We start from the raw sequence: 13,460 nt of genomic DNA, 5'->3' as shown, positions 1-13,460 counted from the left end.
GGAGAATTCCTTTGCCAGAGGCTGCAAATGCTATCATGCTGAGATTGAATAGATAATGTTTACCTCAAGGGAAAGGACTGGTTTCCATTTTATCTGCATTGTTTGAATTTTTATATGAATTAAAAATACATGACATTACAAATAAATACAGTTTTTTTAAAGGGAAAAAGATGTTGAGTTAGCAGGGTTGCTGGCTTATTTGCTGAATCTTTTAGCTCTTTCAGGGATAACAAGAGCAACAAACAGAACATAATAATATTTACCTATATTAATACAAAACACTAATAATTGGGCTTCCCTGGTGGCTCAGCTGTAGAGAATTCAGCTGCCAAAGCAGGGTCAGAAAGATCCCCTGGGGAAGGAAATGGCGACCCACACTAGTATTCTTGCCTGGAAAATCCCATGGACAGAGGAGTCTAGAGGAGCCTACTGTCTATGGAGTTGCAATGAGTCGGACAGGATTTAGCAACTAAACAACAAGGAAAAGATAAGTATCCATTTTAATAAGGGAGTCCCATTCCTATATGGACTTGAAGGTAGAAACAAAGTACAATAATCTTCACAGTTGCACCGAATCTTTGTAAGACTTTAGTTGCCCTGTACTGACAGTTTCAACTTCCCATGATTCCACTTCTAATATTTGGATTTTACCATGGTGTGAAAGTAATACCCACTTGGAATTTTTATCTTTTCTGGGCTAATGGCACAAGACACTCTTCCGTGAATGCTGAGCAGGGGAACAAGTCTAAGCTCCGAGACAGCACGGTGTTCATCAGAGTAAGCAACCGAAACTCTGGCAACCATTCTGCTTTTCGCTCACAGTACAGCATTCAATAAATTACATGAGGTATTCAACAATGTCATAAATAGGCTTTGTGTTAGATGATTCCGCCTAACTCTAGGCCAAAGTAAGTTTTCTGAGCAGATCTAAGATAGGCTGCGTTAAGCTGTGATGTTGGGTAGGTTAGGTGTGTTAAATGGATTTTCAACTTAGATGGGTTTATCAGGACCTAACCCCATCGAACGTGTTAGAAGATCTGTTTTATTTTCGTCTCCCTGAAGTCTTTTGCGTGGTTTCCACCCCCTCCCAGGCAATTCCACCCCCAGGCAACCGTTAAGGAGGGGAGAAACTGAGGCATGGCTGGGGGGAGACTGTGAGCCCGGCTGGAGAACCCACACCGCGGGCCTCTTGCTGCCCTCAACACCGGGGTTCGGGCCGTTAGGGCGGTTTTCGGTGGGGAGCCCGGAGCACTCAGGCCGCCGCCGGGAGAGCCTGCCCGCCTGGAGCTCCGCGGAGACCAGGCCGTGGGGGCGGGCCCGAAGCCTCGGCCTCGCCTCCGCCCGCGCGGCGCCGCGGCTGCTGCTTCCCGGCCGCTCGGGGAGCGGGCGCCTTCCGGGGCCCGGAACTCTCTCTGGGCGCGGCCAGCATGCTGCAGAAGCGGGAGAAGGTGCTGCTTCTGAGGACCTTCCACGGCCGGACGCTGCGGATTGTGCGGGAGCATTACCTGCGGCCCAGCGTGCCCTGCAACAGCCAGCTCTGCCCGCAGCCCGCCACCTGCCACAACGGTCAGGGCCCGGGGTGCGGAGGGCTGGGGGCACCGGGAGCCGAGGTCGGGCGGGAGCGGGGTGGCCGGGGCTGGAGCGCGGGGAGCCGAGGCCGGGCAGGAGCTGGAGCTGGGGCGGCGGGGCCGGGATAGAGCGTCGGCCTTGAGGTGGAAGGGCGCGGCCCAGAGGCGCAGAGTCCGAGGCCCCCGGGCCTCCGCCGGCCTCCAGGCATCACCTCCGACCTGGCTGCCGGTCGCGCGCAAGGGGCAGGCGGCTTCCAGACCTCCGAGAGCTGGTCCGGGCCACGGCTCCGCGGTCTGCTCTGCCCCGGGAAGCCGAAGGGCCGAGGGGCAGGCGCCCCCGCCCCGCAGAGGCCTGGTGTGGGGGCTCTCCGAGGGGCCTGTGGGCGCGGGAGCGTCCGGCCCCCAGGCTCGCGGCGGCGAAGCCGTGGGCCCTGCAGTGCCAGTCGGGGCGCGGGAGCAAACGCCGCTGCTGCTCTCGTTGTCCTTAGCTTCGCTCCCCACCCGTTTTCTGACCTACCAGCACCGAGGCCTCACACATTGACCCAGTGGAGAGCCCTCTTGACTGTAGGATTTGTGACTCATCTGGGCCCTCGTCGTCCAGGAAGGTCATGGGGAAACTGGATTTGGGTCGGCTGCCCGCGACACCTTCCTCCGCTTGATTTCTAGGCTGCTGGGGTGGCTGGGGCGGCAGGTTCTCCTCCCTGTGGTGGGAGAGGAGCATAGTAGTCCTTTTCAGCCAATATCTGGGATCCTCAGCTTATGGTTAAGGTGAACATTTCAGTTACAGCTTGGCTAACCAGCTCCGAGACACAGGCTGGGTGGAAGTCCCACCTCTGCCCCTGCTTGCACTGAGCATCTTTTCTAGTCAATTCAGCCTTCCTGGCCCAAGGAGACTTCTGAGCACATTCGCAAGCTTGAAACAGAAGCGACTTGAAATGCCTGGGCATAAGCAAGTGGTTCACATGTTTATTTGTGGTGCCCCACTGGAATGTGAGTGTAGGTCGATGAGTTAACACAAAAATAGTTAAGTTGTGCTGAGGATTTGCTTGTTTTTGTTTTTTAATCTGTCACCTTCTGCACCACTGGCAACACCATAGACCACATTGAGCTTTTATTTATCATAACTTCAGAAAAATGAAGGTGCTGAATTTACCTCTACCAAAGTGGATTTGTCTTTTCTTTTAAAAACTTCACAGTGTTGCTAAGATTAGAAGTTGTTCTGCACATGGGGACACCGTGACATTGAAATCATAATAAACCAGGTTTGCAAACGCTGTCTGATCTCTTCCGTTTTGAATTATGCTTCAGATGGAAAACTCTTGTCCAGTGATGTGACTCATTACATGGTTCCAGATTGGAAAGTCGTTCAAGATTACCTTGAGATCCTTGAGTTTCCTGAGTTGAAGGGAATTGTTTTCATGCAAACGGCTTGTCAAGCTGTGCAGCGTCAAAGAGGCCGGAGGTATCTGTTTTGCATTATTTATTTATTTATGGTGCAGGGTTTTTTTTCCGCTTTAGAAAAGGTCCCTTGTTGGAGAGAGAGGGGAGGAATTCATTATTTTCATCAGAAAGGACTTTTTGAACTAATTTGGCATTTTCTTTGCTGATGAGGAATGCAGTAACATTCTTTTATATTTCTTCTTCAACACCTGGCCCAAAGATATGACTGTAAATCAATAAACTGCAGTGTCCCCAGAATGTGGGTATTTAAGATTCTTGGCTTTTGGTTTGCATTTTTATAGTAGCAGACCTATTGCTTACTTCTGGTTGAAAACTGCATATTATTTAATCTTCTTATTTATAGATACATTGTTTCAGAATCATACATTATTTTCCCCCTGGGAAAAAGAAAGTGTTTTAAAATCTGACACTCCTTTATTGGGGAGGCAAATTTCTTTATAAATTTATTTAATCACTTGTGATTTATTCAATGAAACCAGAATTGTTTTATTTTTAGACTACTGGTATAACCACCAACCATAGTAATTGTATTTGCTAAACAAGAATTTCTGATTGAACTCAGTCTAAAATGCTTGCCTTATAAGTAAAGGAAGAACCATTTTTCACCTTTTAAATAAATACACTATAAATGGTTTTGCTTCTTTTACGTTGGGAAAAAATGTATGATTTGAACTTGATGTATGGAAACAGCATATTAGAATTATACACCCAACCTCTGCACACCCCAAGTTAAGCAGAAATTATGTTTATTCTTTTTTAAATGTTGTAGTGTTTTCAGACGTTGGTAGTAAAAGATGAAGTGTGTTTATTTGTATATGAAAATGATAAGTTGTCCTTATTATGTGCTCAGTTCAAAAAATACACATGTACTTGATTGTGTGCAGGTTTTTCAGATAGAATATTTTTATATGAGCTTGAAGTTGATTTTATTCAGACACAAAGATATAAATGTTTATATGCATCCAGGTTTAAATGCTGCTCCAGGTGTCGTATTTCAATTTCTGCTACTAAAATCAATTTGCTGTTATAGTGTGAGTTGCTAACACACTGCTGAGGCTTTTCAACTTCTGTTTTCTAAAATATTTTTAATATTAAGGATTGTTTTAAAAACCAATTCCTGGGACATTTGAAAGCAAAGAATTGGAATTTAAATAGTCTTTTTGCCTGAACATTTAAAAAGTAGTTAACTTGAAAAATTGCTGGTTTTCCATTACTCCATCGTGTCTCGGAATGTACTAACTGTGAAAACAAAAGCTGAGGAGTCCCGGAACAGACTCACAGGGTAGCTCCCTGGTTTTGGTGAGCATTTTTTGAGCTCCTACTTCCAGGCCTTCTGAAGGACAAAAAGAAGTCTTGGTCCCCCTCTCAACAAACTTGTTGTCTTGTTGGAGTTAGATGCAAGAAGCAAGAAGGTAATTGTGGCATGCCTTGGCCACATGTAAGATGATTTAATGTGGACTGTGCAAAGTGCAGACGTGAACATGGGGTGTGGGAGTTTAAAATGCCTTCTGAAGGAAATAGTTTTGAGACTGGTCTCAATGCAGGGAAATGAACATGACTGCTGACAAGAAATAAGAAGCAGCAAAAAGAATGCAGCTTTGGGACTTGGTGCTTTATTTACCCGTTAGGCGACCAGCAGGTGTATTCAGGTTGAAATAGCTAAAGGAAGTTACCTAAGCCCTGGAAAGTGTCATATTTTAAAAGCTAGCTTTATAGTTGATGACAGCCATTGAATGTGTAAGATTCAGGAGATATGCTTGATTAATTTGGCCTTCATAAGTGTTACACGTAAATCATTTGAGTATTTGTGTTTAACCAAAGGCGGCCTAGCAGAAGTGGTAAAGAACCCGCCTGCCAATGCAGGAGACATGAGAAATGCAGGTTCGATCCCTGGGTTGGGAAGATCCCCTGGAGGAGGGCATGGCAACCGACTGCAGTACTCTTGCCTGGAGAATCCCCATGGACAGAGGAGCCTGGCGGGCTACAGTCGATAGGGTCACAAAAAGCTGGACACGACTGAAGTGACTTGGCATGCCTGCGGCCTAGCAGAGGCTCTCTGGTGCTTTGCTTCATTTAATGTTGGGAAAAGTTTTGTTTTTCAGTTCTTCCTTAGAGATTTTTGAGAGGCTGGTAAATAATTAATTCTATTTAGCATGCTTTTAGGAACATTATTGCTTAGGTAAGTTTTGTCAAGTGAAAATACCTGGTCTACTCTAGTGTCTGGAAGAAGGATGCCTTACTTTCTCCTTTTGACTCCTTCCTAATTACCATCTGTATAGTATGAGCCTCAGTGTCTTAGTACATAACATAAGACTGAGATCAAAGTGTTACAGCTGGAGAGGATCTCAGAGGTCAACGTGATCTAACTCTCCATCCTACATCAGTGTTACTCAACATGAGTAACAGAGTCAACTTTGTTTCTAAAAGAAAAGAAATTCTCATGGATACCCAGCGTTAATTTAGGCAATGGCAATGCACTCCAGTACTCTTGCCTGGAAAATCCCATGGACAGAGGGGCCTGGTCGGCGGCAGTCCATGAGGTCGCTAAGAATCGGACACGACTGAACAACTTCACTTTCACTTTTCACTTTCATGCATTGGAGAAGGAAATGGCAAGCCACTCCAGTGTTCTTGCCTGGAGAATCCCAGGGACGGGGTAGCCTGGTGAACTGCCGTCTATGGGGTCGCACAGAGTCGGACACGACTGAAACAACTTAGCAGCAGCAGCATTAATTTAAATTAAGTTACTTAAATATGTTTCAACATAAATTTAGGCATAAATCCTCATACCTAACTACTTAATGCAACTGTAAACCCAAATCAGACCTTCAAATTAAACAAAGCTACAAAATCAGAAAACTGCAAATGGACATTAATTTAAGGGGACCAATGACATTGCTTTACTGAAATGAAATCACCAGAGCTGGGTTTAATAATGGAAAGACACAGCCTCTGTTGGAGTAGGCAATGGCAACCCACTCCAATACTCTTGCCTGGAAAATTCCATGGACCGAGGAGCCTGGCAGGCTACAGTTCATGGGGTCTCAAAGAGTCAGACATGACTGAGCGACTAAGTACTCACACACTGCCTCTGTCTATAGACATAGATTCTATATTTAATACGATTTTGTAGCTTGATTTCAATAATATCAATGCAGAAAATGCCTGTTCTCATAAGTATGTTGTGCAAAACAGTATGAGGAATTTCAAGTTTTTTGATCGGAATAATCACACGTTCTGCCATCTAACAATCCTCAAATTCTTATTTAATGAGAGCTCATGTGATGCCCTGTAAGGCTGACATCACTCCTGTGTTAAGGTGTTCCTCTGTGTATCTGAGAGATTCTGTGTGTCAGAAACTGTGCTAGCACTGAGGATACAGTGGGGGACAAAAGCAGACGTGCCCTTGATGGGGAGACAGGCGGTAACACACACTCAGACACAGATGGGAAGTACAGCTGTGACAGGCATGCTGAGGCGTGGGGACTTGGCTCAGGAGAGCCCAGACTGGGCACCGGAGGGGAAGCTTTCCTGGGTGAGAGGCCTGTGTTGAGCTCTGAGGGACATGTGAGTCCCAGGCAAAGAAAGGAGAAAAGCTTTCCAGGCAAGGAAACTGTGCCATGCAAGGTCGGGGGAGGGAGTACTGGAGAAGGAGGGAGGCGAGGGCCCTGGACTGGACTAAGATAGGGCCTGTGGGCCTCAGGGATGTGCTGAAGGGTTTTAAGCGAGGGGGATAACATGATCAAATTCCAATTTTAAAAAGATTACTGGGCCAGTAGGAAAGAGGCTTGGAGAAAAGAAGAGGAGGCACTTGCTTTAGTTCACGTGAGAGATGTGGCTGGCTTAGAGACAGGGAGAGAAATAGACTTTTCTAAGAGCTGTTTAGTAGGTAAGATCTATAGAACTTTGTAAGTATATAACAAAATGAAAACATGTCCACACAAAAACGTGGAAACAGGTGTTCATAAGAGCTGTATTCATAATAGCCAAACTATGGGAACTACCCAAATGTCCAGCTACTGATAATGGTTACACAAAAGGTAGTTTAACCATACAATGAAATATTATTCAGCCATAACGAGGAAGAAAGTAGTGATAAATGCTATAACATGGACTTGAAAATATTATGCAAAGTGAAAGAATCCAGCCACACACATGGAAATCCTATATTGTATGATTCCATTTATATAAAATGCCTAGAATAGGTAAATCCAAGAGACAGAAAGTAGGTTAGTAGTTGCCAGGGGCTGAGTCAAAGAGAATGGGAAGTGACTGCTTGATGGGTGTAAGTTTCTTTGGAGGCTGATAAAAATGGAATTAGATAATGGTAAGGTTACGTAACTCTGGGACTACACTAAAAACCATTGAATTGTATATCTTAAAAGGGTGAATTTTATGGATCATATCTCAATAAAGCAACTGGTTTTTTTTTAAAATCTATAGGGTTTAGTGATGGATTTATGTAAGTGAGATAAGGGAGAAGATAGTGTCAAGAATGTCACTAAGGTTTCTGGCTTGTGTAACCCGATACAGAGGGGGAACACTGGAGGAGGTCAGGGGTGGGAGGGTGGAGGTCTTGAGTTTGAGGTGTCTTTGAGGCTTCCAGAAGGGCAGGCCCTGACACCAAATGGCATTGCAGCTAGAGGCCTGGTCCAAAATATGCTCCATTTGAAATGTTTTAAGAATATCACCTAATGCAGGCAAATGCTGTTTGATTCCACTTATACAAGGTATCTGGAATAGTCAAATTCACAATCAGAAAGTACATTGATAGATACCAGGGGTTGGGGTGGGGGTGGGGGGTGCGGGGGGAGAGGAGAATGGGGAGTTAGTGTATAATGGGGACAGAGTTTCAGCTTAGTAAGGTGAATAATTTGGGAGATGGATGATGGATGATGGATGAGAGTTGCACAGGTTGAATGTACTTAGTGTCACTAAACTATAAGTTAAATATGGTTAAGCTACTACGTTTTATATTATATGACTTTTACCACAGTAAAAAAAAAAAATTTTTTTTAAAGAAAGAATACAACCTAATATAAATGGAAATAGAAATTTTTGAAATTCTTGTAGAAAACTTAGGGACCTCTGAAAGCAAGTCTAGGAGACCTCACCCAAGTTCTGCAAAAACTGAAGAAGTGCAGCATTGAGTACGGAGCCCACTTCCTTGTACATCTCCCACTGGTTGTATGACGCCCACTTCTAATCCCCAGAGAGAGGAGTCAGCAGGGGAAGGAATGCTGAGTCTGCAGATAAGATCACTATTGAATAAAAATAGAAAAAAAATCAGTCTAGAAAAGGTAAGTTTTGCTGTCCCCTGAGCAACTGTCTGTAGATAATGGAGATTTAGAAAACACTTTAGCCAGACCAGGAAACGGGTTTTTCTGTAAGACTGGAAGTTTTTTAAACTTCAGATCATTTTATTGTACTTGACTATTTGAAACTCTTGTCCTGTCATTCAGGTCAGATTTGGTTAAGGCACTGTGATGTTCTCTGCTGGCTCCATGCAGGATGCTCATATATCTCATTCCATCGTGTGCACCACCAGCCCTGACTAGCAAAATATATGACTGGATTCTATGGATATGCTATTAAATTATAACCATAAGCCCACATGCCTACAAGAGCCCTTGACTGTCACACTCAGAGTGATTCGCTGTTTGTTTCCTGCTTTCGCCATTAATATTCTCATGCCATTTGTTCGTTTGTTTTATCTGGCTGATAGGTAGCTGACAAATGGAAGCACACTCTAAAAGTCTAAGGAAAATATATGGGAGTAGAACTTCAAATTGAGAAAATTCTTTTTGCTAAGTGATAGATTTTTCTAAACATTGGCAAGGATTGTCATTTCACTTATTTGGTGGTAAGCCCCCCTGGTTCTAGCTTGTGGAGCATCAGGTATTTGGAGAAGACTGGATTCGAGAAGTCCCAGGTTTAGAGTATGGGTGTGCTAACCAATGCAGTGAGGTATGCGAAGCCTAGCAAAAGAGCAACTGGGTCCTGAAAATGTCAGAGTTTGTCCCAGGGCGTTTGTACCTTATGTTTGGTTCACTGTTGTAGCAACCGGTTGTGAGTTCATTGACTCATTTGGAAGACATTTTTTGAGTACCTGCCGCAGGTTAAGTACTAGAGATATAAGAAGGAAGCGTGCTATCTGCTCTCTCGAGCCTTCTGTCCCCTCTCTTTCCTCCCTGGGGCCCTTTGTCCACTTACTGCTCACCCATCCTTCAGGTCTGTTCCCTCCCTCCTGGGTTCCCATCACACCCTGCGCATTGCCTTTCATGGCACTTATCCCACTGAAATGGGTTGTTCTATCTTTTTTTGTGGTTTTATTTTGTTTTGACAATTAGTGTAGCTTTTTTTTTAATCACAGTAAAATATATATAACATAAAATGTACCCCTAGCTAAGTATACCATTTGGTAGCATTGAATACACTGACACTGTTGTAATATGCCACCTTCAGAACTTTTTCATCTGCCCAAACTGAAACCCATTAAGTGTTAATTCCCCATTCCCCTCCCCCAAGACCTGCACACCCCCCCACACCCCCACACAACCACTGTCCTTTCTGTCTCCGTGTATTTGGCTCCTCAGGGAAATACATATAAGTGTAATCATACAATGCTTGTCCTTTTGTGACCGGCTTGTTTCACTCAGCACAATGTCTTCAAGGGTCATCTGTGTTGTAGAATATGTCAGAGCTTCTCTTTTAGGGCTGAGTAACAGTCCATGGTATGTATAGACCACATTTTGTTTATCCATCCATTCCTCTGTAGACACTTGGGCAGGTTTTACCTTTTAGCTAATATGAATAATGTTGTTATGAACATGGGTGTGTAAATATCTCTTTGAGATGCTGCTCTTAGTTCTTTGAGGTCTGTATCCAGAAGTGGATTGCTGGGACATGTGGTAGTTATAGTTTTGACTTTTTTTTTGAGGAATGGATGGTTATGTTGCGTCCACCATGAGCAGGACCATGCAGATGAAGGGCAGCATCAGGGATATCTTGGTGGTTCCCCTGAGGGCATTCAGTGGAGCACAAAGAAGGAGTTTACTAACTGGAAGGTGTTTAGTCTGGTATAGTGCAGCCAATACCTGCGTGGAACTCAGGTGCTTTATTAGGGATATGGCTAAAGGGAGCAAAAAACTGGAAGAGATCAGGAAAAACAGGCAATAATTTTTCAGTATTTTCTCTGAATTAACAAATTTCAGGTGTTTATAAAACCTCTTCTCAAATTTTTTATTGCTTAACAAGAATAGTACTCATTTAAAAAATTCATGCATGACAGAAATGTGTGAAGCAGAAAGTGAAAGTCCTTGCCTAACCACCTGGTAAGGAGGGTCTGGGTCTTGTTAGCACAGTGATGGAGACTCTTCTATGCATATTCTAAAAGGTTTTGAAAAATTATTTTAAGTGTATCTTTGTGAAAGTGGGAAAGTTATAAATTTAATATGTTCTAGGCATTTCCAGGAGAAAGGGGCAGCTTTTGTTTACACAAGTGGAATTCTATTAAGGAAAGCTGCCATTCACATAAATGAAACTGAATCCTTTTGTTCATTAGGACAGTTTTATAAGTTGTACTTGATGATTCTTTTTGTTGTTGATTCCTTTTAAAGTGGCTCAAAATTAGAATTACTAAGAAAGTAAAATGTGTTTCTTGTTTTCCAATGAAGTGTTGAGATGATACAGATTTGATAGTTAGCATTTATTTAGAGGAAAAAATTTGAAATTCTGGCTTTGCTTTAATGAAAAGACTCATTTTTAAAAATCCATGGTGGCAGGCTGGAAGTAGGAATGCAAGGACACAAATTTTATTATATTAAATGCCAGTCATCTACCTTGGATAATTTATATGTTAATTTAACATCTGATTTAATATTAATCCATTTTAAAATAAATAATTGATTTCCTTTAAAATAATTGTGAATATTATATATTTCATATTACCAAGACAATTGAAAAGCACCTTCTTAGAAACAGACTTAAATGAGACTTCACATTTTATTTGCTTTGGCTGAGATTCACAGGAAGATCTCCTGATGGGGAAAAACCTTAAAACTTTCTGTTAGTTGTCTGACATATGAAGCTAGCCTTCATTCATGTAAATGGTGTGGCTGCATCAATAAAATTCACAGATAAATCCCCAAACTTACCTTACATGCCTTTTCCAGGTCTGCCAGCAAAAAATAAAATGTATTAATACCCAATGCCATTTATGGAATAAAGTGAAGTACAAAAATACAGCCCTAAACTCTGCTTGCCTCTGTGAGCCTTTGACTAAGGGGCTACATGAGGCAAGTTCGTATAATTACATAATAAACAGCCAGCGGTCTCAGAAAGGGAAAGGGATGTAGAGGAATTTAATTGATCCACGAACTAACTAATGAGGCTCTGCCCACACCCATTCCAGGAGGTGAAATGGAGAAACAACAGCCAAGCACACTGCACACACCAAGGCCAATATAAATGTTTCTTGGGTTTTAAATAATCAATCTTTCACTCTAAAATACCTCATCTGTTTTGAACCTTAGCAAGAGCTGGCAGGAGATGAGTACATGCTACGTGAGATTTATTCTTCTTCTCTGTGTCACAGACAGTATAACAAATTGCGAAATCTCCTAAAGGATGCACGTCATGATTGTGTCCTCTTCGCTAATGAATTTCAGCAGTCCTGCTATCTCCCTCGGGAAAGAGGGGAGTCCATGGAGAAGTGGCAGAGCAGGTATGATCCTGAATAATAGCTGGGTTTTCACCCTATCAGCTTCTTTCATTTCTCTATCACTGGTTATTTGGGAGTTGATCTAAACAGAATGCCAGAACAAACCAACAATTATTCTGGAACTGTGATTAATACTGAAATGCTTAATGTGTCAATATTCTAGAGATGTCATTTGAATACAATTTTAGAAATTGTAATTAAGGAGATACAGATGCCTAGAGTTAAGTTTGCTCCAGGCCCCTAAAGGCTAATAGGATCCAGAAGTCACAGCTTTAATGCAGGGGTGTGTATGTGTGTGTGTGTGTGTGTGTGTGTGGCGGCGGGGTGGGGGGAGGTGGAGGGAGAGGTCCTACTTTTAAGCCAAGATCATCTCACTTTCTCTGGTTTAAGTTGCTTTAATATATCCACCAGTCTTACTAAACTGAAACGCATAGTTTAATTCTAGTCAAGCTGTTTTAGGAAGTGAGGGGTCATAGTTGAGTCCACCTAAATGCAGAGCCCTGAGGCAAGGACTTGGGAGATGAGTTGTTAATGTGAGAAGCAATTCCCAGAAGCAGGAATGAGGAACGGGGGAGAGTGATGCATAGACGGAGGGAAACCAGTAAAGGATGTGTTACTGCTGAGGGAAACTGAGGCTCTGTCTGCTGGGAACCTCTAAGAAAGAAGGCAGAGTGTACCCCAGAAGTCACCTCCAAGGGTGGAGGCGAAGGCACTTAGTTACCACTGTAGCTGAGGGTCATTCCCTGAGGGTGTTAACTCCAGTCAGCAGGCCCTTAAGAAGGGATGGAACTGTCACCCCGCTTCAGCTGAAGTCAGAGGCAGCCTCAGGGTGCAGGTGCTGGGCACCCATAGCTTCTGCTACACTCTTCTGTAGAAGGCAAAATAGACTGTAGTTCTAAAATAGCTTATCCATACAAAATATTTACATCATCTTTTTCCTTGTAATTCTTTGTCTGTGTAGCCATTAAATATTTAAATTCTCTAAAGCAAAATAAGCACTGATATATACTGAGTCCTTAATGGACTAAGTTCCCACAGGGCTCAACACCAGAAAGGGAAAAGCAAATCTTTTCCTAGATTGGGTCACGTGTGAGGACTCACACTTACTAACTACACAGCCTTGCACACAGTCAGTACTGAGTGAATATTTTTTTAATTCCAGAACTAAAGGAACCTTACATAGCATCTTCATTTGCAGAAAGGGAGACAGATGCCTATTGAAACTGACTTTCCAAGTCCATCCACTTCATTGGAAACACGATCCTTTCTTGAATATGTTCTCCAGACCTAGACTCCATTTTCAATTCAGATTCTCGTCAGGAAGATTTTCAGACGTTTCACGTGGTAGCATGTTGGATTTTGTCTTTACTGGGTTATGATCTTCAGCTACTTGCATCCAGTCTACTTTTGCTCTTAGCCAAAGGCTTGTTTGTGGTGCTATGTGGTTCATCCCTCCAATTAAAAGGTGTTAACGGTGGCAGAGCCTCATGGTTTCTAGGCCACATCAAGAAATGGATGAGGTGAGAACAAGAGATCTCAAGCACTTTCTGATTCTTCTTATCCCCCAGAGGACCCAATTCAGGACATGTTTATAATGGGTGCTCAGGAAGTATGTGTTGAATGAGTGAATGGTTGTCTGTATAAACCAAAGGGTAGCAGATTAAAAGCCAAGTATGAAGTTCTGATCAAGAGCTTGGCTTTGTCTGCCT

General features: G+C 43.1%; 1 protein-coding gene across 1 annotated transcript in view; it reads left to right on the top strand.

Annotated features, from left to right (window-relative positions):
• Nucleotides 1-1,153: 1,153 nt before the first annotated feature.
• Nucleotides 1,154-13,460, top strand: part of DIS3L (DIS3 like exosome 3'-5' exoribonuclease) — a 32,953-nt gene continuing 20,646 nt past the window's right edge. The window contains exons 1-3 of the mRNA XM_043920173.1: nucleotides 1,154-1,566; nucleotides 2,877-3,030; nucleotides 11,626-11,754. Coding sequence (XP_043776108.1) covers nucleotides 1,428-1,566; nucleotides 2,877-3,030; nucleotides 11,626-11,754 — 422 coding nt within the window. The 5' untranslated portion in view covers nucleotides 1,154-1,427. The remainder of the gene's footprint in view (nucleotides 1,567-2,876; nucleotides 3,031-11,625; nucleotides 11,755-13,460) is intronic.

Source organism: Cervus elaphus, chromosome 12, assembly GCF_910594005.1.
Source record: "Cervus elaphus chromosome 12, mCerEla1.1, whole genome shotgun sequence".
In the NCBI taxonomy this organism is placed as follows: domain Eukaryota; kingdom Metazoa; phylum Chordata; class Mammalia; order Artiodactyla; family Cervidae; genus Cervus; species Cervus elaphus.
The sequence above is the reverse complement of the archived record's forward strand: the minus strand, read 5'-3'. Positions and strand labels throughout refer to the sequence as shown.